At 42.2% G+C, this 26,891-nt stretch overlaps 1 protein-coding gene across 1 annotated transcript in view; it reads right to left on the reverse strand.

Moving 5' to 3' along the window:
• Positions 1-26,891, reverse strand: part of TG (thyroglobulin) — a 197,897-nt gene that overhangs the window by 98,465 nt on the left and 72,541 nt on the right. Inside the window, exons 27-35 of the mRNA XM_084619139.1 lie at positions 24,476-24,613; positions 22,485-22,661; positions 21,409-21,520; positions 19,890-19,969; positions 19,300-19,437; positions 14,860-14,925; positions 4,714-4,848; positions 2,935-3,099; positions 2,144-2,366 (exon numbers count right to left, since the gene is read on the reverse strand). Coding sequence (XP_084475265.1) covers positions 2,144-2,366; positions 2,935-3,099; positions 4,714-4,848; positions 14,860-14,925; positions 19,300-19,437; positions 19,890-19,969; positions 21,409-21,520; positions 22,485-22,661; positions 24,476-24,613 — 1,234 coding nt within the window. The remainder of the gene's footprint in view (positions 1-2,143; positions 2,367-2,934; positions 3,100-4,713; positions 4,849-14,859; positions 14,926-19,299; positions 19,438-19,889; positions 19,970-21,408; positions 21,521-22,484; positions 22,662-24,475; positions 24,614-26,891) is intronic.

Here is a 26,891-nt window from a genome sequence, read left to right on the forward strand (position 1 = left end):
CCCACGACCCCTCAACTGCTTTGAAAATCTCAGCCAAATTCTTCGCGCTGAGGAAAGAGATGATTTTTAGATGGAGGCAGTAGAGGCAGATAGCCCTTCCAAACAAGTACTGCAGATGACTGTACACATCATTTTGGCTGCAGTCACCAAGAATTGATGCTGTATATATTACTGCAACAGTTTGTGTATATCAACCATATATAATCACCGTGCACCTGAATAAACAAGCTGCATCTCATTAGATCCCTTGAGCATCTGTCAAGCTGCATGGCTAATGTGGTTACGCTGCTGACACCCACATGGCTCAGGTGCATGTTGCAACACAAGACCACCAAACGCCAAGTGCTTTCAACCACCCACAAAAGAGTCTCTAGTTGCATTCACTTCTTGAGCGTGTTATTTAAAGACCTTGATAACATAGATCTGAAGTACTGGAGCTATTACCTGTCCCCCACATGGCTGGCACAGGTCTGCTCTTGATTACTAGCCTCACGGGTCTTGGTCAATGGTTTTTAATTCTTGGACTCTCTCCCAGAAAAGGTCAGCTGGGGCCCTTCAATGGGTCTGTCCATGTCCCTTTTACGTAAGTACAGAAGAATGGCCATACTGGCTCAGACCAATAGCTCATCTAGCCCAGTATCTCACAGTGGTCAATGCCAGATGCTTCTGAGGGAATGATCAGGGCAATTACCAAGTAATCCATCCCTGTCATCCAATCCCAGCTTCTGACAGTCAGAGGTTAAGGGACACCACAGTATGGGGCTGCTTTCCTGACCATCTTGGCTAATAGCCATTGATGGACCTATCCTCCATGAACTTATCTAGTTCTTTTTTGAACCCAGTAATATTTTTGGCCTTTACAACATTCCTGTGTTAGGCTTCCTCCTTTGTTTTTCTCCATCTACTAAGACAAAAGTCTGCTGCTCTCTGTACCAGCTGGGAATTGATCACTTTTGCTCAAGCGAAAGTTCATGTCTTGTGGCAATCTCATAAGAACAGCCATACTGGGTCAGACCAAAATTCCATTTAGCCCAATATCCTGTCTTCTGACAGTGGCCAATGCCAGGTGCCCCAGAGGGAATGAACAGAACAGGTAATTATCAAATGATCCATCCCCAGTTGCCCATTCCCAGCTTCTGGCAAACAGAGGCTAGGGATGCCATTGATGGACCTATCCTCCATCCTCTCATTTCCTCCTATGCCAGCTTCCTGTGTGTTGGTGCAGCATGGCTCAGTTTGACTGGTTTTAAGTGTGTTGTACGGTGCTTTCTATTTTATAGAATGTAGACGTTTTGCGCTAGGAACCCCTTTAATAGTTTAAATAAATATATATCTACTTTCATGACATTTTTGGTTTTGTTGCATTTTTTTTAACTAGTTGCCCAAGTTCAACACTTAAAGATTCCAGATGCACAGGTATTTTGTACAACTGTATTAGAATCTCCTGTCTTTCATTAATCGATTTATATCTGTGACAGGTCACTTTGGCTCTCCTGGACTAACGATAACTGGCTTCACACGACAAAGACGAATGAAATCCTGCAAGGTAACGTGCCCAATGCCCACCAAGCCCTCCTCTCACTGAACATCAGTCTGTGCATTACAAGTAATGTTCAGAATCTTGTATTTTACTCCCACCATTTCAATCAATGTGTTTTTACAGAATTTTAAGGCTAGGAGGGACCCTTTTGATTATTTAATCTGACTTCCTGCATAACACAGGTCAGACAATTTCACCCAGTAATTCCTGCATCTAGCCCATGACTTCTATTTGAGCAAGAGCCTATCTGTTGGATTCAATGAGTTAAAAACCAATCACCGCAAACTGCATCAACCCACTCCAGATCTCACTAAGGCTGAAATACGAGAGATGTAGGGAAAAAAATTAAATAAAATGGAAGCAGCACTAATTTTGGAATCTCAGTATTATTTATAATATACTATACGGTGTACAGTTAAATACAACTTTTGGGCAGTGTGTAGTGTAGGGTAGTTTCTATTAGCACCTAAATATAATCATTTATCAACATATCTAGTCTTTTATACTATGCTCATCATTATGGTATCTGAGTGCCTGAATGGGTTTAGATCATCACTGCCAAATAAAGACATCAAAAGACTATTCAACAATGCGCCTTCTCACCGAACCATAGTAGCATTCCAGGATTGCAGCCAGGTAAAGGGCTCTGGAGGATGAAACCGGTTCTCTGCTATCGGAGGTACTGCATATGGAATCCCAAAAAACTGACTAACATTTCTCCACTCAGAACCAACTCGGATTACTTGGGACCTGCCAAGCAAAACTCCATGGGATGGAATGTACACGGATGAAGTTAAATCAGGTGCAGAGATGGGTGCAAATGAATCTATTTGTAGAGGGGGGAAAAAGAAAAAATTGTTTTCCTTGGAAGCCTAAATCTCATTTTCAAAAGGGATTTTAGGCACTCAAGAGCCTAACTCTCTTTTGAGAATGAGATTTAGGCTCCTAAATCAGTTAAGAGTTGCTGAGGTTAGCAACACCTAAATACCTTTTAAAATCTAGGCCTCATGGATCCTGTCTTTTTAAACATTAATGGAACTTAGGCTTCTAAGTAATTTAGGTACGGATGAAAATTTTACTAAATTATTAGCGATTTACCCTCTTTCAAAGTCTTTTTGCAGACCAAACTTATTGCACCCCACTGTTGTGATACAATATCACAATGATGAAGATTTTTGGCTTCACCATGAAAGATATTTTGGGAGGTGTTCACATGCTTTTTTGGATGCAGAACAACCACCCCACCCAAACTGGGACCATCCCATACAAATCAGATGGGTGACAACTCTAGTGCTTTGCTTCTACCAGATACTTCACCATTCTCCCATCTATCGGAACAGCCCCCAAGCTTCTATAATGGAGCCTACTTCAATATGGTACTGCCTTGCACTTACCTCGCCTCCAATAGATGTAAGTCGCTGGCTCCTTGAGTAAAACTCGACAGCTGTGGCCTTGCAGGCCATGTGTGCATATATGTGTATCAGGGTAGAAAATGCATCGTATCGCTGATGGCTGGATTTCAAGAGTAATCACTGTGCAGGACTGGTTCTTTGAACAGGCTGTGGAGAAAGCAAGCAAGCAAGACAAGCAGATGCCATGTCTTTTGAAAATATCGAGGGTGACCATATTTCCCCAAAGGAAAATGGGACACCACCTGGCGCTAGTCTGAGCCCTTCCCCCCACAACACGGGGCTGGCCCGAGCTACTCACCCAAGCCCTGCCTGCCCCCCGTGTGAGGCTGGGGCTGACTCGAGCTCCATTGGCCCACCCCCATGAGACTGGGGAGGCCCGAACCCTGGCATCGCTGCTTGCCCTCCACACATTCTCCACACCCCGTTTTTTGGCAAAAGTGGGCATTTGTCTCATTTTGCCAACTGATCCAGTCAGTCAAAGCAAATGGGACGAATGTCCATTTTTGCCCGATGGTTGAGCTTAAAAAAGGGACTGTCCCGGCCAAAAATGGGACGTATGGTCACCCTAAAAATATCAAACCTCCCAAACAATTTAAGAGGAGATTTTTCAAAGGCACAGAGGAAAATGAAGCTCCTAACTCCCCCTGACTTCCAGATGGAGCTGAGCCACTGCCAGACATCTTTTGCCTTTGGAAATCACTCTTTCCAATGGTTAAAAGTATTTAAAAAAAATAAAATGGAAAAGCCCAGTAGTGCACTGCAGCTCGGAGGTATAATTCGCAGCTCCAGTTGACAGATACGCACTAGTTCTGATCGAGCTAACACAGTAAAATGAGTGTAGCTGTGGAAGCATGGCTCGAACCAGGAACCTAAGTATGTACCTAAGAACTCAAATGGGCCTGTATGCGGGTGGCTACCCCAAGCCACCGCCCATACTGCTGCAGCCACGCTGCTATTTTTAGCACACTATCTCAATCAGAGCTAGCGACTGTACATCTACCCAAGCTGGGAATTACAGCTCCAGCTGCACAATAGGAGGGATGACACTGCAGAGAGAGAGAGCCTTCTGCAGCAAATGGAAGCTTTTACTCAAACTCAGAGCTTCCTCTTCTCATATTAGCCCCTCTCCCAGGGCTTGTTGGGAATAAAGGTTTATTGAGCATAGGAAGTTAGAGAGAGAAGACTTTGATATACTGTTTAGTAGGCCTTCCCATTGGGGAGATTTGTCCCTGATATTCAGGCCCAGCTTAAACATACCTTTGCTAAATTTCAACCCATTACTCCTAATTATACCTCCCCCCGCCCCCTTGTGCCATCCTAAACAGTTCCTGGAGCCTTCAAAAAGTTGAAAGTAGTGGTCACATCTAGTCTCTTAGTCAGTTTTTAGCCTAGCTACACATAGTTATCTTTTAATTGTTACTTATAAATTAATCCCATCAGCTCCTCAAACAGTTTTTGTTGCTGTTCGTCAAATTGCCTGGTGGCTAGTAGATGCTAGAAGGTCTCTGAACACATGAGGTGTCAAAGTTATCCAAAAGCAGCTGAAAAGTATGCCACTTCACCAAATGACTCTCTGTTAGGCCTTTCATTAGGTAAATTATGTCAGGTCCCTCTTCCCAATTCAAGTAATGCTAGGGTAGTGTTATTAAAAAAAAAATTGGTTGTTCTCAACAACATGCTTCATTGTCATAAGCCAGTACATCATGTTCTATAAAGCCAAAGAAAACAGCCATCTTCAATATAAGAAAATCAGTTCCTCACCTGACAGACAAAAATCTCTAGCAGTGGAGAAGTCATCAGAAATCTCTCTGCTGACTTGTGCAATGTCAAAGTTTAAGATGGACGGATCAGTAAGTACTGAGGAGGCATCCAAGAGCAGCCAGGAGTCCAAAGGCACTATGAGACAAAGCATAGGAAAACAAACAGAATAAGCAGACCAGCACAAACTTCAGAGGGAATAGCTAGTCAAGGAGGAAAAGCGGTGTGGTGCATCAGCAGGCCTTGATTTACCTTTGGGCTGACTGAGAAGATCTTGGGTAAACTTTTCAAAAGCAAACTTAAGTGACTGAGGAGACCAAGTTCCATTTCCAAACTACGCACCAAAAGATACAGATAAGTGCCTGGTGGGATTTTCAAAAGCACCTAAGCAGGAAAGGCATCTAACTGCCATTGAAAGTGATGAGAGTTAAGCATACAACTAACTTAAGAGCTTTTGTAAACCCCTCTGGGTGTCTGTCTGCATCGTTAGGCACTTTCACACCTTCAGTCACTTCTAAATATGGGACTTGCGTTCTTAAGTCACTTAGATGCTTTTGAAAGTTTTACCCCTTGACGTATCTTAAATTTATTTATATACAGCATCTGCTCTAACTCTCACTGAAGAGAATGGGAGTTTTTCATGGATTCATAGATTTTAAGGTCAGAGGAACTGGTCTGATCCTCTAGCCTGACCTTCCATGTAACGCAAGCCATAGAATTTCAGGCAGGGATTCCTGCATCAGGCCCACAACTAAATATGGACTTAGGATCTAACTCTTAGGCACCTGTTTTGGTTTTTTTTAATTTGGCCCTAGTGTTTTCCACAGCAGTTTTCAAAGGAAAACACCCCATATATTCAGAATTTTTTTTCATATACAAATGGAGAAAACAACATATTGGGTCCTTTAGAAAATGACATGCAGAAGTAGAAAAATTATGGGCCAGGATGGGTCTTTAATTACTTCGGTTTCTTTCACCAGTTCAGCAGGTTATAAAGCAGAGGGGCCTGCAAGCCTGGGACTACCCTCTCCATATAACTGTAGGGTGGAGGACTGCTGTTCCAGCTGCTGTGTTATGACTGCTGTTTGAGTTCACCTACCACACAAGATGCAATTTTATAGCTGTGTATGTTTAATAACGATTGGATTTAGCCTGTTTCAAGACAGCCGGTCTGTAAAGATGGCCAGTGTTCTCCTCCCGACTCCCATCACTGGAAGAGAGCCTTTTCTAAGTTGGTCAGCAGGTTCCTCCATTATCCGAAGCACCTTATCGCTGAAAGTTTTGGTGGTTCACATAAACAGGGCTGTGACATATTCTTCACCCTAGCAGTGAAACACCTTGGTAGTTCATGAGAAAAAGGAAGTGAAACTGACAGATTGGTCTTGTTCCACTGTTCACAGTGTAATAGAAGAATTTATCTAAGATGGTATGAGTAACAGGAGAAATATCGCAGCTCAGAGTTTCACCTTGACGCTGCCCTTTGAACTATGTAAGCAACCCAAGAGGGGAAGGTGCAGTTTGTGAATTCAGAATAATATGTGATTTATCACACTGGATTATTAAACCAAAATATATTTTGTTAAAAGTCCCTTGTTAGTAAGGACAAATCCTGTGCTCAGTGTGAAGCCCACGTGGTCAGGCTGTCCTATGGGGGTCCCGTGGGAAGATCAGACCAAATGAATTGCACCCCACACTTTAAAGAGCTGCTGCAAAGCTATGCCATGGCTGTCATTTCAGCCTGGAAGCTGCAGACGCTTCGGTAGCTCCTCCGCTTCCACTCTTTGGGGAGCAATGTCAAGTGGAGTCATGCAGTGATCAATCCACCTACCTACCCACCCCCCTCCCTCAGCCTGTTTGCATCTGAGCGGCACATCCCTGGCCAACTGTGAACGGGGAGTGCAGGAAGAGCTGCGAGCCGTATACACAACCTCCACTAATCTTCCTCCCACACACTTTGGAACCATGCTGCTTCTCTTACACGTCAGGGCACCTGTGTCCATGACGATGGAGGCGGATTGTCCCTAATTAACTAAAAATAATTAGTCAGTGAATTTGGTAGTGTAGTGATATTTAAGAAGGAACAGAGAATTATTGCAAGTTACAAATGAGCATAGCCATCACTAGAAATACAATCAGTGGGATTGTGAACTTGTCCCTGCATTGCATACCAGGTACACTATACTTTGGTTTTCAACTTCGCTCAAAACACCGAGTATTGGCCATAACAAGAGGCAAAATGCTCAGGGGCCCAATGATATGAATCATAAGGCAAATCTTATTTGTTAAGATTTGTAAGACTTCACCTTTGAAAGCCAGAAGGGACCATTATGGTCTGACCCTTGTAAGACACAGACCAAAGAATTTCCCCCAGCAGTTCCTACATCTAGCCCAATACTCTGTGGGTGAACTAGAGCATATCTTTTTGAAAAATATTCAGTCTTTATTTAAAATCTCCAAATGATGCAGAATTTACCATTTCCCTTGATAATCTGTTCCAATAGTTATTTGCCTACACTGTTAGAAATCCATGTCTTATTTTTTGCTAGGTTAAATTTTGGTGACTTCTTTTTCCAATTCCCACTTACATAATTTTTCAAAAATTCTGTTTTTATTATTATTGTTGTTGTTAGAACAAAAAAAGCTTTTTCGCAATGTGTCTTAAGCTACAGATTGTTATGTAATCATTATGCTTCAACTTTGCAGAGCCCAGAGTACCAATAATCTAGTTCTGACAGCACGGAACTGGTGATCTGTCTAGCTTCAGACACAAAGCTTCAAATTACTAATTATGTAATAAAAAAAGAGAGCTTTGTCTGGATTCCATTGCAAGTCAACATGTCTGGTGTGCATTGCTGAGGTTGGAAGCTATTTTCACTAGGATAATTATATTTCCATAACATCCACTGTGTGACTTCAGGCAAATCATATATCCTTTGTGCCTCAGTTTATCCATTTACAAAATATGCAAAATAGTTCTTAGTAGGCCAAATTCTGTTCTCACAGGAGTAAATCCAGAGCAATTCTAGTAAAGTGAATGGAGTTACTCTGGATTCATACCAGTGTCGAATTTTGCCCAGTATAGCTACCTCACAGCAGCTGTGCAAGATTTATTCCTAGGGTATGTCTACACAGCAACAAAAAACCCCGCAGCTGACCCATGCCAGCTGACTCAGGTTCATGGGGTTGGGGTGGCAGGGCTATTTCACTGTGGTGTAGACTTTCAGGCTCGGGCTGGAGCCCAAGCTCCGGGACCCTCTCACTTCGCAGGGTCCTAGAGCCAGGGCTCCAGCCCAAGCCCAGACATCTACACAACAATGAAACAGCCCTGCCGCCCAAACCCTGTCATTCCACGTCGGCTGGCATTGGCCTGCCGTGGAGGTCTAGTTGCTGTGCAGACATACCCCAAGGGAAACAAGGAATACAAATGGCTTATTTAACTTGATTAGAAGTTAATGGGTAATTGATTTTATCCACCTGTGTGATATACGTGTATCTGCACACGTGGTCGTGTGTGAAAGGGAGTGATCCAAACATTTCATTTCAGTTTAAAATACTGAGAATTCAGCAGCTGCTTTGCAACCCATATTAGGAGCAGTGCAAAGATCATATAAGCACAATGCAAACATACAAGGAGCACATATGGTGTATGAAGAATGTCCTTTTCTAGGCACAATCCTTGTTCGTTCTTTGCCTTAATCCTCAAAGAATTGACCCTGGCATCATTCATGTATGGTCCTTTCCATTTTACCACTATGGGAATGTTTTCCATTTCTCAAATAATATCTGTCAAAATTACTTTCAGCTTTGTCTTCTCGCTGTCTCCCTGCCACTGAGTTCAAGTACAGATACATGCAAAATCATGACCATTTGGGTGACGAACATAGCGTGAACTCTGGGACGAACCCATTTAATTGCTGTCCTGTTGATCACATTGCTGTAGACTGGGGGGAAAGAAGGGGAGTACTAATCGGCCAACTGGTAGCTAACTACCTGTGTCCCCGGTTCATTCCCACTCACTCTCCAATATGACCCAAAGAAAAGCCTTCCCAAGTCTGATCTAAGCTTGTCTCATGTGGAAATTGCTTTTTCAATATATTACAAGGCACACAGGTCAACAGAAGTGCTGCATTGTTGAATGTACATAGATGCTGAATGCACCTGATGGGAGAAGTTACTGTTTTATGTATAGGCTAGATGCCACTCTTCCTAACCCCATTCTAGCAATTGCTTGCATTGCATAATTATAGTGGTCTGAATCCATCCAGCTCTGTAACTTTTATAGAAAAAATTACAGATGTCACATACATCTATACAGAGGACTTCTGTCTTCCAGATGTTTTATGGTTTGGGTATGCAAGCTTTAGGGTCGGATTTTCAAAAGCACTCAGTACTGTTCTCTATCTGCTCCCAGCGAAGTCAATCATGGACTCCACTGACTTCAGTGGAGCAGAGATAGGCCAGAGCTTTGGACAATCCCACCCCTGATGTCTGGAAGTAGAGGCACACACACACTGTAATGAATAGGGTTCCGTTCAGAGAAAAATGCATGATGTGCTTAGAGATGGGCATAAACCAAATCCCCAAATCTGACATGCCTAATTTATGTTAGAAAGACAAATTCTGAATTTCACAAATGACCCTTATATTTAAACTGGGCTAAACTGAACACCTGGATGTAAGCAATCCCAACCTTTTGGGGTGTTTTAAATTCACATCTAGAACTGAATTTTCCAAGTGACCTCTATGATTACATAGTAACGGATCAAGCTGAAATCCCAAATCCAAACCCCCCTGAATTTTGGGGTGTTCTGAATCTCTATCTGAATTCTGCAACAGGACCCTGTCTCTTATAGTTGTTCTTTCCCACTAAAAGTTGGCTGGTTCATTTTAAAACATAGTGGAGGGAGATTTCAAAGCTTAAGGACTTTAATGTAAACATCACTTGGGGTACACAAGATTACTGCAAGTTACTCCCTTCTAAGCACAGTCCCAGACCAGAGGGACTGGATATTTTCTGTACAACATGATTTTAGGGTATCTGCACTTCAAATACTATGATGTTAAATTACACCACATCCTATTTAAGCACCAACATAACAATTACACAACCATCAATATCTGAGTTACTCAGACTAGACAAATTAATTGCAGATTTGCTACTATCACTATTGATACAGAGCAGCACTGGCTAAGGTTCTTTAAGATGATTATAATGAATGAAAGTGTCAGCTGTCTTTACTAGTGATGGACAAATCTCAAAAAATGCAGAGGTTTGATGCCATAACACTTCAAATGCTTTTCCAAAGCATCTTCCTCCTGACACTGCAACACGGAATTGAGAAATCTCATGAAAATAAGTCGTCTTGCGAGATTTCTGGCTGGGAAGATCATGGGAACAGCTTTTCCCATAGCATTACAGGGTCTCTACACCAAGGGGCAGAGCCAGGAAGAAGAGCAAAGATGCATGATAATGAAAAAGTCATCCAACCTTTTTGAACTTCAGAGTCAGTTTGGTCTGCATTTTAGAAGGTGGCTAAGGCTGATTCACCACTACCACCACTCAGAACCAATTCATTCATCTCTAACTTTATGACTAGAAAATACAGATTTAAAGGGGTCCAGAATTTTATCTACCTCAATGGTAGGAAACACTCATTGAAAACTCAACACAGTTGGTGTATAGCATACGGTATATGCCTTCAGGCCTAATAGTGATGCCTCTCAGAAAATGCCTTTATTCTACTGCTCTCCAAAACCAGCTCACTGGAGATCATCAATGCAGCGTGAATTCACTTCCCTTTTAAAAATAGGTTTTGTTCACATTTTTGCCAACCTACTTGGCTATAAATGAATCGGAATAAACCATTTTCTTAAACCTACCATATAATAACTATAATCACTTTAACCTACACACAAAGATGGTTATTTATTGAGACACAGTAATGATGTTGCGCAGATGTGAAATGGAAGCAAGTGTCCTTTCAGTGGTGCCAGTTATAGTAAGTGGTGTAGGACAATAACAGAAGTGCACCAGATGTTTATCCAGTTTTTAAAAAGGGTAAACTCCAACTCTTCAAACTATGACAAGGAAAGTGCCAAATACATTGAAGGAGAATGTTGAGAAAGGGAAGGTTCTTACTTATCTAGACCTCTGATATACCCACAGCATTTGGAAGAAGACATCAGACCAATTCAATAACTTCCAGGCACGTTCCTGCAACTGTTGCTTGTGTAAATAATCCTTAATCACACAACTAGTCAGTGGGATAACACATGTGAACAAGGATCACTCCTATGAGTAAGATTGAAGGATTGGGCCTATATTAACATGGCAAAGTGTCTCAGGGTCACCCAGTTTAACACCTGCAAGTATAAGACAGACTTTGACCATAATGGTCGTGAACGATCTTTGTACAGCGTGCCTAGGTTTGCACTATTGCCCATTTCTGACTTGGTGGCAGAATGCCACATAGTGTGAAGCTATGAAGCAAGGCGGCGCCTCCCACTGGTCATCCTGGGAATTAGCTCTCTAGCCTCCAGAGCACCCTCTGCAGGCTGGTGTCACGCTTGTCTCAGGCCCCCCGTGTCCCTCCCAGACCCCAGTGCCCCTTTATATTGGATGCTGCCCCCTGGCACTACACCATCTCTCTGGATCTCCCCTCCCCAGGGAACCCCCAACCCTCTATCCCCACCTCCCCTCAGTCTATGGGTACTGCCAGTCACCATCTAGCCCCCGCTCCCTGGGGCAGACTGCAGTGTACAAGCCATTCATCATTGGCAAAGTGAGGGGTTGGATCTGCTGCCTTTGCCTACCCTCTGGGCTGCAGCCTCTGCAACCCCAGTACCTGGCTTGCCCTTGCACAGGGTCTGCAGCCTGGGGAGTTGCCAGGCACGAGCTCCCCAGTCCTGCTCTGTTGCCTGCACCCTCAGCTCCCAGGCAGCTAGGTCCTTCTCCCTCTGAAGCTGGAGGGAGAGTCCTGACCCAGCTCCTCCCTGAGCCCTTATAACAGGGCCAGGTGTGGCCTGATTGGGGCATGGCTCAGCTGTGGCTGCTTCCCCCAATCCAGCCCTCTCCTAGGGCTGGCTTTAAGCCTTTCAGGGCGGAGCGGGTGACCACCCCGCTGCAGGCTGCCTCAGCAGTCCCTTTCCTTTCTCTGGACCTGGTAGTCAAGTGAGATGCCCTTTCTCAGCAGTGCAGCCCCAGTTACATCAATGGGGTGGCTTACAAGGATAAGGACTATACAGTTTCCCAGGATCAGGCCCTTTAATTTGGGGCTAATTCACAAAGTAGACGATTCATCCTACAGCAAAGGGTCAGCACAAAGCCTAGGCACCACTTTCATCTCTGTGGGCTTCAGCAAGATATAAGGGTGCTTGCTCATGTTGGCCCTCTGCAGAAGAGCAAATTTCACCTGCTGAGAATGAGAGAGAGAGATAGGAGAGGGGGAGAAAGAAGGAAATTGGTCCCTCCGTTCCCCTTGGCTTTCAGCTCTCCTGTGACCTCGCTCAGGCTGTCTCCAGCATAACATACTGCTCCCTCTCCTGGTTGGATGCTGTGGTGCATCCACATTTTTTAAACATTTGTACTGAGGTTGGAGGCGCCATGCTGATAAATGTATTCTCATGGGGCCAGTTGGACCTTACAGCCATTGTTCAGTTCTTCCTTGGGGAAAATCTCCCATTAGAACCATAGGAGATTATGGCAAAAGGCCTAAGGAATCATCTAAACCATCCCCTGGCCAGTGTAGGACTGTTCCTTACTGTACATTGAGGCAAGTGGGAGATTTACCCGAGTTTGTACTGAGTGGGGCCTGTTTGATTTGGCCATGAATATCATATTTCTGTATAAAAAAGACTGACACAGTATATAGATGTAGAGGTCACCATTTAAAAAATGAACTTCTATTAATGGTCACTATGTCATGGTGTCTGAAATATGTAGTTAACTAGTTATGTCCTATTCTAAGTAGAGAAATAAAATGCAGTATCTCAGATACCACGGTGAGGAAATGTTTTTTGACCAAATTCTCCGATTTGTCAAGGTTGTTTTGAATTCTAATGCTGTCCTCCAAGTGTTAGCAACCCCTCCCAGCTTGGTCATCTGCAAATTTTTAAATATCATATGTCGTAGGATCATAGAAATATAGGACTGGAAGGGACCTCAAGAGGTCATCAACTCCAGCCCCCTGCACTAAAAGCAAGAGAATGAAAAAGGAAGCTGATGAGGTTAGTACCACCTTTAACAAGGGGAGGAAGAGAGGGCTTAAAATAGAACTGCCTTTTCTGGATTTCCAGGTGAAAAGATAGTTTGCAAAGGAATGGAATTTTCCAGCTTGACACTGATCCATTAGAAACCCGTGTTAGCTCACTTCAGTATTACACCAAAGGAGTCATCTCTGTACGTGCCCATCTGGACACCTGTTTTTCCTCCTGTTACACAGCAACATCTACACAGACCTTACAACCAAGTTTAAATAATACAGTTAAGAATAAAAAACCTTTAACCTTACACACTGCTTTAAATATCTACGAAGTGCTCTACAAGTGTTAGCTAATTCTTGTGCGCTAAGTCGGTATTATTATCCCCATTTTCCAGATAGAGCAATGGAAGCAAAGAGCCTAAATGACTTTCCTAAGCCCACACAGCAAGTCATTTGCAGAGAAGTTTAAATGTAGTTGGTTCCAGATGCGTTTCTATTATGGTATAGTAATGGAAAGCCATTTCTGCAAAGCCCCATACCTGCTGACAGTCTATATGCATTTCTGGAAGACAACAGCTGTAAAGTCCCAACAAACAGCAGTTAAGTTTCATCCATTAAAGAGATCTCTCCATAGTCAAGACAGATTGTGTCAAACCACAGAGTGTTCATTGGAATTTCTAATTGATCAATGTAATTTAATATGCAACCAACAGATCAACATTTGTCATGTTATTTCCACCATCATAGGAAACAACAAAAGAAGAAACAGTGAAAGTCCTGATTCACCACCACCCTTCTTCTCTGATTTCAAAGAGAATCTTAAAAAAAGACAATGCTTTATGTGGAATAAAATAGATTTCAACTTGGAGTTGCAATTGTGTACACTCATTACAGGCTACTGTATTCCTCTCCCTTCCATTAATCCCATAAAATGGGCTCTGCTCTATGAGCCCTCTCCCTCCAATGCCATATCCTCCATCACACTACATGCTAACATGCCTTCCTTTATGACATCCCGCCACCACTTCTTGGGTCAGCCACTCTGTCTTCCTCCTTCAGTGTTGATCTGTTGGACTTTCTTACCTGCCTTACATGGTCCTTCTTCCTTACACCACTCATTCATCTCAACACTTGCGTTTCAGTGGAATAGATCATTTGCTCTTGTTTCTTTGTTGCCAAACGCTCAACACCACATATTAAAACTGGTCAAACCACAGTTTTATAGACTTCCCTTTTCATCTTACTGGTACCACTTCTCTCTCTCCATTTGAGTCAAGCATTGAGGATCCTAGCTCTAATTTCATCCTCCACTTTCCCAGATTCTGGAACCCAGATACTTTGAAACTCTGTGTTTTGGGAATTGGCTACTATACATTACAGGCTCCTGTATATCACCTGAAAACTCATTTGGATTCCCTTTATTTGGTAAAGCCTCCCCTGAACAACGTAGTAATATAGCAATTGTGAGTGGTCTATCTAGTCCAGTATTGTGTCTCTAACAATGTTTCAGGGGAAGGTTCAATAAACCCCACAGTGAACAATAACAACTTACCCAGAGGGGAAGTTTCTTCTTCACCTCATCAGTTAGTGATTGGCTTATGCACTAAAATATGAAGGTATACATACCCCTTTAAAATCATCTTTAATATTACGGTGGATGTTACCATTCCACTTAAAAATGATTAACTCCTTCTTGAATCCTATTAAATTCTTGGCCTCAGTAATACCTCTGTGGTAATGAATTCCACAGGCTAATCATGCCAGCCAATAGCTCGTCTATTTTGGTTAAATGATACATAAGAAAGAAATTACGTGCTATATCTGTACAGAGTAAGAAAAGGAAACATAAGTGGATCGTTATACAAGTGGTTGTTATGCAGAGCATGAAAAATAGAGGTTACACCTTTCCTCAATTCTTTTCTTTGCCCTAATACACTATGACACTCACCGTTCTCTGGGCTACGAGGTAACAGAACAGGTGGGCACGCATTGGGTATAGTCTTCGTCATGGTTGCTAAAATTTAAAAAAAAAGACATAGTTTGATATAACAATGTAAGGTAGACAGTTTTTTAAATCTAACTAGATCGTCTCTGAACCTGCAATATCTTTTCTGGGATTTGCATATCCACCACACAAACCAACCAGACTTTAATATCTTTGCTTCCCAAACACTGGCTGTAGCGTGTAGAGCTTGTTCATATTTGCTGTTATTTTAGCTCTTTTTTATTTGCATACCACCATACCATGAAATATATAAAGATTTAAGCAAAATTTCCTCAGCAAGATAAATATTTTATAGTGGGCTAAAGCCAGAGGACTTTATTTGAGCAAACGTCCATCGGCGTCTGTAAGGCCCTCCAGATTTCAGCCACTGACTTTACACTTTCTTTTTCAGTCTCAAAACTTTCATCATAATTGTTCCACTTCTAGTGCCCGGAGCTGGAACACACCTGCACAAGTGATACAAATTTTTGTCTGCAAATATCTTGATTTGCATTAACATCTGTGCAGACTTTTGTCTAGATGCATGGCAGTGGGAACGCATTAAAACTTCCTTCCCATCAGAAAGAAATGCTGCTAACTCCATTCTCTCTTCGGCTCCCCATTTTGCCATTTTGCCTATGCCATAGGCTCCTCTCTGCAGTGCCTTTGTCCAATAAGAAGTGACATCTTCTGTTGATGGAACTACCGTATAATACCTAAGCCTGGAGTGAATGAAAAATCCTCTGGACTTTAACAGGGTTGCTTGTTAGTGAGAAAAAGGATGGTCAAGAGGTTAAGGCACTAGCCTAGGCGATGTGAGTTCACGCCCTTGTTCAGTCAGCGACTTCCTGTATGACCTGAGGCAAGTCACTTAGCCTTTCTGTGCATTGATTTCCCCTCTGTAAAATGAGGGTAATAGTACTTCCTTCCCTCACAGAGGTGTTGTAAGGATCAATACATTAAAAGGTGCATATGTATCTAAGTTTGATAGTTTTAGATGATCTGCCCTCTTAGAATGACGTACCCTTTAGGAAGAGTGAATCATTTTAACTACAATTGAATTATGTTTTAGGGATGATTACAGAGACAACAGGGCACCTACAAAATGGGGACAAATCCTTTGGCGTTTTTGCCAGTCAAGCTGCAAAAGACTAAGGAGGACATTCTGTGTCTGCTCTATGCAGCTGGAACACAGGAGCAGGTGTACCTTCAGCCTCCACTGGGCTTTCTGCTGTGGCAGAACCCTAGAATTTACAGATAAAAGGGACCCACTAGGCCATCTAGATTATCTCCCCGCCCAAGCAGGATTGGTCCCTGCAGCACATTTTATAGTTTAAATGTTGTGCCAATGCATGAGAACCAAACAATGAAAATCCACCATAAACCATAACTGACCAGCCTAATTTCAATGCCCAAGCTGAGTGAAATGCAGAACATAATGTAAATAGTGGATTCATTGCTCAGTTATTTCAATTCTAATAACCAAAACTGTCAATAGTCACCCAGAGAAGGATTTTCAAATGCTGTTTCAGACAATTAGCTCAACAGCCTCCCTTGGAAAGAGGAGACAAGAAGCAAAAGCTTTCTATGTATTACAGAGGAGAAAGGAAATAGACTTAAAAATAGCAGTAATGAAGCAATCGGCAGTGTGATCCTGCTCTAAATGAAATTCAGTGGCAAAGTCTTCATTGACTTCAACAGGGGTGGAGCAGGATTGGGTCCTTACTCCGGCCATTTGGTACAAATGCAGGCCTTGATCCACCCCAGCAGGCCTTTGCACCCCTGTGGAGCCATGTCTTCAGTGGGATTCTGCACAGAAGCAAAGCCCCCCCTTCCCCCCACACCGATTGGATTGCATATCCAGTGGATCCTGCTATAGTAATCCCTTTTCCACATGAGCAATCCTTGCATATACCTCTACTGGGCTCAATACAGGGTGATATTAAATGAGCTGTGGTCAGACTAGATGATTTAATAGACCTTTCTGCCTTAAACTCTATGGAACTAGTCCCACTGTAGTCTGCTTGAGTAACGATAGCAGGATTGGACTCAGGCATGCCTCCATTTTCCCTTAGTGTTTCTGCTGCACCAAAGGAAAGCCTGAGAAAGTGGAACCCCGCCCACACGCTGTGGTCAGCTAGTCAGACAGCACAGAGCTTGTTGCTCAGAATAATTTAATACTTTCCAAGAAGACAAAGAAAAAATAAACAATTTAGGCTCCAATATGGTACATGCAGAACAGCCACCCGCAGGCAGGATTCTAATTAGCTTGGCAAAGCTAAAAAAGAGACTGCAAGTCTAACAGAGTTCAGTGACCCCTCCAGCAAGCAGAAATCTCCCCCCGTGTTCTCTAAGGTCTGTGGCGCATATTTTTTAGGCCACACAGAGAGAATTCAGGGTGGCTGAGCATTTTAGTGTAAAGCAGGGCTTCCTAAAAACAATACTACCCCTCCTTCCCTGTTTCCCACCACCACAAAAAAAAAAAAAAAAAAAAACTAACAAACAATAGTTTTATGCAGAAATGAGCCTAAATCAAGATCCCAGATGTTTTCCTAAAAAGATATGCTCCAGGAATTATTTGCGGGAAGTTCTATGGCCTCTCTCTGGCTGTGTTACACAAGAGGTCAGACTAGATGATCACAATGGTCCCTTCTAGCACTGGAATCTATGAATGAATCTATAAACATTTCCAGAATCCAGGGAAGTTTGAATCCAGATCTGGAGCTGAACTTTGTAGCTCAGGTCAGCCTGTCCACTTCCGAGAAAACAGGTGACCAGCAAGAGAACATTCACTCCAAAATGCACCATCCCAGGGGTGCTGGAACAATTTGTATAGCGGGGGTGCTGAGAGCCATTGAACCAAACGGTAAATCATGTATATAATGGAAACAACTTCAAGCCAGGGGGTGCAGCAGCACCCCTATTTTCAGCACCTATGCACCATCCCGTTACTCTACTCCTCCCTCTCCTGCCATTGCCTCACCCCAACCGAATTAGAAATTATCCTCCCTGGGACCTCCATCCCTAGAATATAAAGTCAAAAAACTACATGACTATAGTTTTCCACCAGATAAATGTACAAGAGGATTTCGGTGTTCCAAATTCTTTTACATTTTTTTGCAATCTTGGTGTCAAGTGCACCAATATAGCTACTGTAAGCAGAGTAACTGAAAGTCATCAAGAAAGATTTTGCATTATATGGGCCATTTAGCTGTGGAAATGTTATGTCCATATTTTCTGTGCAGGGCACTTAAATATCTAAGTGCTAATAACTGACAGTCATGTTACTTTTATTCTTTCTTGTGTTTTGTTCTCTTTCTCTAAAAGAAATGTGACTGTCACTGAATTGCTCTGTAATTAGAGAAAAAACACCATAATTTATATTTTTGAGCTACTTGGTAGCTTGAAACTCTCATTATTACTATTGATGACTGAAAGTTTTCCAGCTTTTTTATATTTGGACAAAAAATGGCTTGTTGATTAAATGTACATCTTCCCAAGAAAATTTCCATTTTCATTTACATTTTTGATGTTTTTGTAAAAAAAAAAAAAAAAAAAGTTTGGTTTGCAGTTGTTAAAAACCTAAATTATCCCGGTTTTAGTTTTCCGAAACGGAAAATTATGGGGTTGAGAGTTTTCTTTAAAAACAAAAACAAACAACACATAACCCCTCACCCTAAACTAATTCAGTGAAAATTTTCATCAGAAATAATATTTAGTTTTGTTGACATTTTTTATGGAAAATAAAATATATTTTGACCAGTTCCAATAAACTTCCCTCTTTATGCTGTTCTTGTCTTCTGGAAACACTTCCTTCACCTAAATAAGCTATCTTTTATCAATGGCTGAATTATTTCAAGGCACATTAGAAATGCAGTATTATTGGTATTTAAACTCTGGACATAATCCTGCCTTCACTAAACATAGGAACAAAACTCCCATTGACTTCAGTGGTTCAAAAGTCAAGACCTAGATAAGAGAGTATTGGCCTCCACATATCCCAGTATAGCTTCTAAAATTGGTATGGTTTACTGACTGCTGAACCTTAGTATAATCTGGATGGTGGAAATGAAGTATGACCTTGTAACTAAACTGAGGGCTTAGACTGGGATATAAGATTCAGTTCTTGGCTCTGTCACTCACTTTCTGTTTGATCTTGGGAAACTCACTTAACCTCTCTGTCGCTCAGTTTCCCATCTGTAAAATGGGGATAAAATGCATCCTTTGTCTGCCTCCTCTAGCTGTAGCCTCTTTGAGGCAGGGCCTGTCTCTTACTATGTGTTTGTCCAGTTCCTAATACAATGGGTTCCCAATTTTGTTTGGGGCCTCTAGGCATTACTATAAAGCAAATAAATAACATTATGCAGAAGACGTTCTAAATGGCAGACCACCTGCATTACTCACCAGGCTTCTGATACCAGCCAAATGGATATATCCTGACATCTGGAGAGCTGCAATCGGAAATCTGCCAAGTGCTTCCCGTTTCCTCAGTGCAGGTCTGGATTCCTAAACTGTTCAGAGTCAAGCAGAGCACCTCACCACCTATCGGGAAAATATCCAGTTACAAAAATCACCATGGTAACTTTGTTTTAAATAAGACTTTTAAGAAAATTAATATTTTCTGGTTCCACTAAGTCTTATATGAAAGTTCCTTAGGCTCAGAAATCGGAGAAGGAAAAGACTCATTAGGTCACTTAGGGCCAGATCCCGCTTCCATTGAAGTTAGTGATAAAACTCTCTTGATTTCAATGGGGACACCATCAGGTAACTAGGGTTAGTTCCAAAGCCCATTGATGTCAATGGGAGTCTCTCAGCTAACGTTTCAGCACCTCTGAGAAATGGAGGGCCTAGCCCAGGGGTGAGCAAACCTTTTGGCCTGAGGGCCACATCAGGTTTCCAAAACTGTATGGAGGGCCGGGTAGGGAAGGCTATGCCTCCCCAAACAGCCTGACCCCCTCCCACTTCCCGCCCCCGACTGCTTCAGTAAAGAATACCTGTTGATTGTGACTCATTTAAAAGCCCAAATCCTGTGCAACAGGGGTCAGCATCACATCGGCGCTCACACTCAAAAAACCTAACAGGGGGAAGAAGAAAAAATACTCCAGACTTTAGTACAATTGACAGCCTGTTGAAACTATAGCCTTGCTCACAATTCCAACAGGGGTCTGCCTAGGGTTGCCAGCATTGTATTTCAAAAATACAGAACTGTTTTCTTAGCACCCCTGGGGGGAGGAATATCCTGTACCCACAGGGGCCAGGGGTGGGGTGCCCAGTACCACAAAGGGTAGGGCGTACTAACCATGTGGCAGCTGAGGAAACCTTCCTTTCCCTGCAGGCAGGCACTCTTGGCTGCTGGGACCCAGCTCTGAAAGTGAACAGGGCCGCACTGAAGGGCCAGGGTTGGGACGGGAGTGGAAAGATGCACCAGTGATTACTGGCCCTCTGCTGACTCCAGTCCTTGAGCGCAGCCCCATCTGGCAGGGCAAGTGGATGGGGCTGTGTGGAGCTGGGCTGAAGGGCAAGGGTCAGGAAGGGGCTCTGTCTGGCGGCGGGGGGGAGGGGAGGGGCTGTCAGTCCTCCCAGGGTGCAGCCTTTTGTTCCCCACTCACAGAGTCTCTGCCAACATCCTCAGCAGAAAAGCATAACCGCTGGCTGGTGGCTACTCCAGCTGCAGCAGTGGGGGGACAAGGTGGGCAAGGAGCCTGGTCCTGGAAGCCAAGACCACCTGCACAGAGCCCTGTCTGCTTCCCCTGCCGGATAGAGCCCCCTTCTGACTCCAACCTTTCAGCATGGCCCCATCAAGTCTTCATGCCCCCCGATAACTTTATTGTGCTCCCCCAGGGGGCTGTGCCCCATAGTTTGGGATTCTCTGTGCTAGACATACATTAGTTCAGTAAATCCTGGGACCGACTCTGCCTTACTACATTGTCTAATTTTACAAACTTTGTCACATTGGAAAGTAAGGTCATAATAAAAATGGTTTTGCATACTGATAATATTTTAATATGTTGAGGTACGGGATAAAAGGCATCCTGCACTAATTTATTAGGGGACAGGCAATTTTCTATTTAAATAAGGAATGTGCCCTTAGGGTCTGCAGGTCCCTAGGGTTTAGCCAATACACTGCAGTGAGGAGTTGTGCAGATTCTGCAAACTCTGACTGCACTGTCTAGTTCTTTGTATTGTATGTATAAGAGTTCAGCTGTTGTTATTTAGAAGAGTGACTGTACTGAAAACATTTTGTGTGTTATTGACAACAGTTCTATCCAACCAATCACTGATTTTGTGGTGTCGTATTATACAGACTAGATAATACAATGAATACATTATAAATTCACTTAAAATTGTGTGATTAATATTTGTAATATATTGGTTATTCTCCCAAAAAGATATACTGCTCTTTAATATTTTTAATGAATATGCCTGATCCTCTCCATTTACATGATATGGTTTTGATATTTTGGATGTGGCCAAAGTCCCATGCTAACAAAACTGAATTGAGTTGAATCATACCCATCGGAAACGGCTTTCCCGCTCATATCAATCTTGTTTCTCACTGAAATTCCAGTTACTTTACGGAACGGTAAACGTGTGTAGAAGCTCTTCACAGTCCCTTCTAGTATGACTGAAAAAATCAAAGGGAAAGTTACTTCTTTCTTCAAATGATTTATACTATCAAGCGAACATAAAGAGGAGAGAGAAAGCAACATTTCTATGACACAGTGCTGATTTCTCAGTGTATTGGAAGATAAATTTAGACCAACAATAAATATGTTTGACGGTTAGATTTGTTTCTACACAGGATGAATGCCCAACAGGCATTATAATGACAGCAAGATGGGCTGATAAGTAAGGGACTCAAGTTCAGGTTCTGAAATCCCAGGCTAGCAGGGACTTGTATTGAAGTGATTTCAGGCCACTGAATTATGCAGTCCACTTTGGACAGAATGCAACATCTCTGGACAGACTGGAAGAATGCAGAGTGGGTATTTTATGCAGCTTCCCCTTCCCTTTGGGCTCTTAATAGAGTCAATGTTGAGTACTTCAGGTGTTGGGTTCTTTCATTTAAAACAGAGCGATATTATGGGGCTGGAAGCTATAAGGAAGCTAAAAATACTTTAAACACTTTTCTAACATTTCTTTTCCCATGAACGCAATTACTGCAGTTGCTACAGGGATGTCAATGATTGTGAATGTGAAGGGAGACATCCCAAAGACAATCTCCATACTCAAATACTGTTAAGACTAGGAAAAGGTCTGAGGACTCCTGGTGCAGCTTCGTTTGGCCCCTCTGACATAGATGCTAACAGGGATGCGTTATGAATATTCTTCCACTAGAAACTGAAGGGAGATCACCAGCACATTGGCCACCACATAGACATGATGCCTTTCAGTTACTAATGTTAGTCTTTCATTGCTACTTTATGTTATTTCCAGAGCCACCTAGTCTTCCTTCTTGCAGTTTATAACATTCCTACATTCCTATTTGACATCCTTCAAATTAAAAGCTGAGATGCTGATCGATGCTGCCAGGAATACAATATACATCTGTCTGAAATATACAATTTAACACAGAAATTAAAGCTCACCTATTTTGTGATACACGGTCTGCAGTTGCTGAGGTAATACAGTCTGACAGTTTTGGGGGATGTGGTTGATGTAATTATCACAGATCTGAGCCTCTGGATAGAGAATGCAGGCAAAATATGTGCTTGTGGTATTCTGAAGAGCTGCCAGTTGACAAAATGCATCTTCTTGTGCACAACCTAAGAGGCAGAAAGCAGCTCAGTTTTATAAACTTAGCTATTTGCGTTCCCCTTCTCCCCATTCCCATCTCTCACTTGTTTATCATTCTTAATATTAAACCTATAGCACAAATACTCTTTACTGAGGTGTGTTTTATTGATCTTATTATGATATTACTGTATAAGAAAAATAAATAGGGACAAATTCTGCTTTCAACTGATGTAATCTCAGAATAATTTCCTGGCATGAGTGGGGTTACTCCAGGTTTACACAGGAAAAGCTGAGAGTAGGATCTGGTTCACAGTCTTTTTTTGTTTTAGGCAATCTTTTTATAAAACAGGGATCAGAACACCCAAGAAACAGATATGAGGATTTCCAAACTAATTCAATATATTAAGCCTACAATAACAATTGCATATTTCTTCTGGTTTATAAAATAAAAAGGCAGTATCAGCAAACATTTTCCAGAATGTCCTATGAAAAGTTTGTAAAATTATTTCTGGAGAGTTTCTCTCATACACTAAAAATGCTTTTATGCAGATGAACCATATGAGTTGCTTCCTTTTAGTGGTTTACCTTGAAATTCACACCCTGGCTGGCTGGCTGCCTTCCTTCCTTGCTATAGCAGAGGAATTTTGCAAAACTCCAAGGTGCTAATGCACTTTTAAAAAAATAAAATAAAGAACTGATCAAGCCAGTTTGCTAATTATTGTGCTACAGGACTGATGCCCTGAGCAGTGTAAGCATAGCCAGAGACGTAGCGACCCATCTTTCCAAAATATGGAAATATGTTATCCCCCAACATTTCTACACTGTGCCAGCGCTGTTTCATAAAATATGTACTATAGACAGTAAACTTGATTTGAATGATGTCTTGCAGAGCTAAATAACAGAGGGATAACAGGTGCCAGGAAGATGACTTGAGAAAACTATGCAGTGATCGCCCTCTTTATTCTTTACTACCTTTTACTCCATTTCCAGGTCACACTGTGGCTAAAAGAAACCTTTCAGGGTTTGTTTATGCATCATTAAAACAGCAAACATGGCTGCACACCATTTTTTCCTCATTTGCAGGTCACCTTTCTTTGGTGTTTTAATGTCTTAAAGTCAGGCACTTGGGACATCACAATGGATGAACAGGCAATAGACAAACACAGGGCCTGATTCTCCTCTCTCTTACCCCATTGTTACCCTCACAGTGTAACTTCACCGATGTCAGTGGAGTTACTCTGTAGTATGAGAGGAGCATCAGACCCATATCTGAACCCCAGCATCATGGAAAACTGGAGAGATCTTCACCTTTTATAACAGACATTTTTGAGCATTACACCACGACTTTTGTCCTTTCTTTACCTAGGGGCTCACTCACGTTTTTACAAACAACTGTGCCTACCCTGGCAAAAATTCATGTTCTGGAATTCACCACTGGTGCAGCTCCACAGCATTAATGTAGGCAAGACTCAGATGATTTTAACACGCCATCTAACTTGGTAGTACGAACAGTTGGGTACGGTCTACACTACTCTATAGCTTCCACGGCTGCTACCGCTAGTGAAGATGCACCAGCAGTGATTTTTTTTTTTTTTGCCACAGTTGACAAAGCCACTGAGCGGCAAGGGAGTGGTGCCAGCCTGCCAGCCTCATCATGGGCTGGGTGGCTTCTTATTGAGGCTGGCGATTACATGACTCCCATGTGAATTTTTACGCTTTCCCTGTGGAAAAAAATCCATAAATGCTGCGGGTTCTAACACCCATGACTAGAGTAGCTATCGAAACTGCTGATTAATTATTGTTTCCCTACTAACATGTAGACTAAAGGTCTAAGATTTCTTACGTGTGAGACACCAGAGTGTTGCCTGCTCTGCTGAATACTTGTGTTTGAAGAGCCAGTACTGCTGGGATGGGAGGGAGCGGCTTTGGTCTAGTTGTATCAGGCTGTTGTCCATTAGGGAAAAAAGTTCCATTACAGAATCTGATCCACATTTAAAAAAAAAAGAAGAAGAAGAAGAAGAAGATTGATTTACAATCTGGGATACATGAGGATTGTTTATATGTAAAACTCTGAATTCTACAGTGTGACAGCTGAAACCTTTTCTCAGGGTTAATGTATATCCAGGTTGGTTTTAAATAGGACTGTTCCAGGGATAATACCTCTGTATTTGAACTGTGTCTGGGTTGGTATTTTATCTTTTTTCTCAAGAGTCTATTAAGGAGCTGAATATGCTCATATCACAGCATCTCCATCAACCAGGAATTAAAAAAATAAATGCACCAGCAAGAAATGGAAAGGCTGTTAACTTTATCCAGTCCATCTACCTGCCATTGCAGGATCATTGCTCACAATATCTTTTCTTGTATATTAACCAAGTTAGTTTTAATGACCTGCAGTGATGCAATTTCCACCAGTTCCCTTGGGAAGTTATGCAACAGCCCACTATCAGCAAGTTTCCCCCAATACTTAGCCAAAATACTCCTTTTATTAATTTAATCCTATTTCTCCCAGTAATACCCCCACATAGCACCTTAAGTAATTCTTCTCTATCCCTGACATATGCTGTCTTCAAATGTGAGTAGACTGTGGTGCCTTCCCATTGTTGTCCCTGAGCTATTTTTGTCTCTTTTCAATTGTTCCCCTTAAATAAGCCCATGCAGCTCTCGGGACATTTTTGTTGTTTTTCCACTGATCTCCTTCCAGTTTGTCAATTAACACTCGCTTATTTGTCAAAAGAGAGGAGCAGACCACACCGCACATTATTTTGGCCCTGTACAACTCCCACGTTCTTTAATCCATGAAGCACTAAAATAGTCAGCGAAAAATTGAAACACAAAACCAAAGAAACACTAATACTTGGATCACAAATGCTAAACCTCACACATATCTCAAGCTGAACATGTGCAGGGTGTTTATTGTGTCTATTCATTTTCCCTTATCATAAAATATTCAGAAATGTTGCCATGTGCTCTAAACATGATCGTGCGGTAATAAAAAGTCTCACTCTTGCAGATATTTCCCCAGATTTCTCAGTCACTCTGTCTTTTTAACAGATAACCTGGAAGTCATTTTACCTGTCAAGACCCAAGCCTTCAGTCTCCTAGGTTTCTCTGGGGCTGTCCATAAATTGTGTAACACAATAGTGGGTGAGTAGGTCCTTAAGTGGATGTGTTTGTTTCAGTGTTACAAAAAGTTACAAGAGGTGGGTGGGTTTTGGAAAAAAAAAAATCACCAAAAATGTGTTGCGTAATTTAGGGACAGCCCCTCTTGAAACAGTAGCTGATATGACTCATCCCTAAGGCACGGTGCAGAAAGCTGCATTGCTTTAGGTTTTAATGATATCATCAATTGTTGCAGGGAAAACGTAGAACCCCAAGGCCCTGAACTCAAGTCTTGGCAGCTAAATGAAAAGAATGTTTTAAATGTTTTTATTCCTCCTTTTAAAGTCTAGACTTATGGTCCACTAATCATATGGGAGCTTAGCCAGTTAAACAGGAATTTTAGTTCATCTTTCATGCAAATTATATGAGATAAATCAATAACAGTTTGCCCTGTTTTACCATTTTACCTGCCTTAAATCACACCTGCGTCTCCCACAGACATTCATCAAAGTTTCACAGAAGGATTACAACTTGGTAAAGATGAACCAAAACGCTGCCATCAAGAGGCCACATCCTTTTCTCATTTACACTTGTGTAGAAACTCTAGTGACTTCAGTTGAGTTGCTTTGGATTTACACTGGCCTAACCAAGAGCAGAATCTGGAACAGCAGGCAGCTATGGACAAAAGGCCTATGATTCTAGTTTCAGAGCTCAGGCTTGGTTCCATTAAGCTCCCAAAAGTCTGTGGGCCAGAACCTCAGCTGGTGCAAATCAGCATAGTTATGGACTATTACGTTCATTCAGAAGCTTATCAGAAGAAGCCAAATCCTCTGAGTCTGTACAGTTGTCATGAGGACAGGCTCTCCTCTGATATTCCAGACCTTTCACTTCTGTCCTGGCCATGGAAGTGCAGGGACATGCAAAAATGAAAAAGGAAGAGAAGCTGGGGAGAAGGTTCAGGGGGGTTCTTGTTTTGTCTGAACCAATCTGCCCAAACCCACTCATTCCCCATGCATGTACTTCAATAAAGAGCAAAACAATAGATTTGACACCAAGTGTTCTGGGCACTCACAGCTAAATTCTGCATTCTCCTACGCTGTCTTAAACCCATCCTCCTTGTTTGTCACATGAAATGTATCAAATCTGAAGTTTCCCCT

Source organism: Lepidochelys olivacea (genome assembly GCF_965140295.1).
Source record: "Lepidochelys olivacea isolate rLepOli2 genome assembly, chromosome: 2".
Lineage (NCBI taxonomy): Eukaryota > Metazoa > Chordata > Testudines > Cheloniidae > Lepidochelys > Lepidochelys olivacea.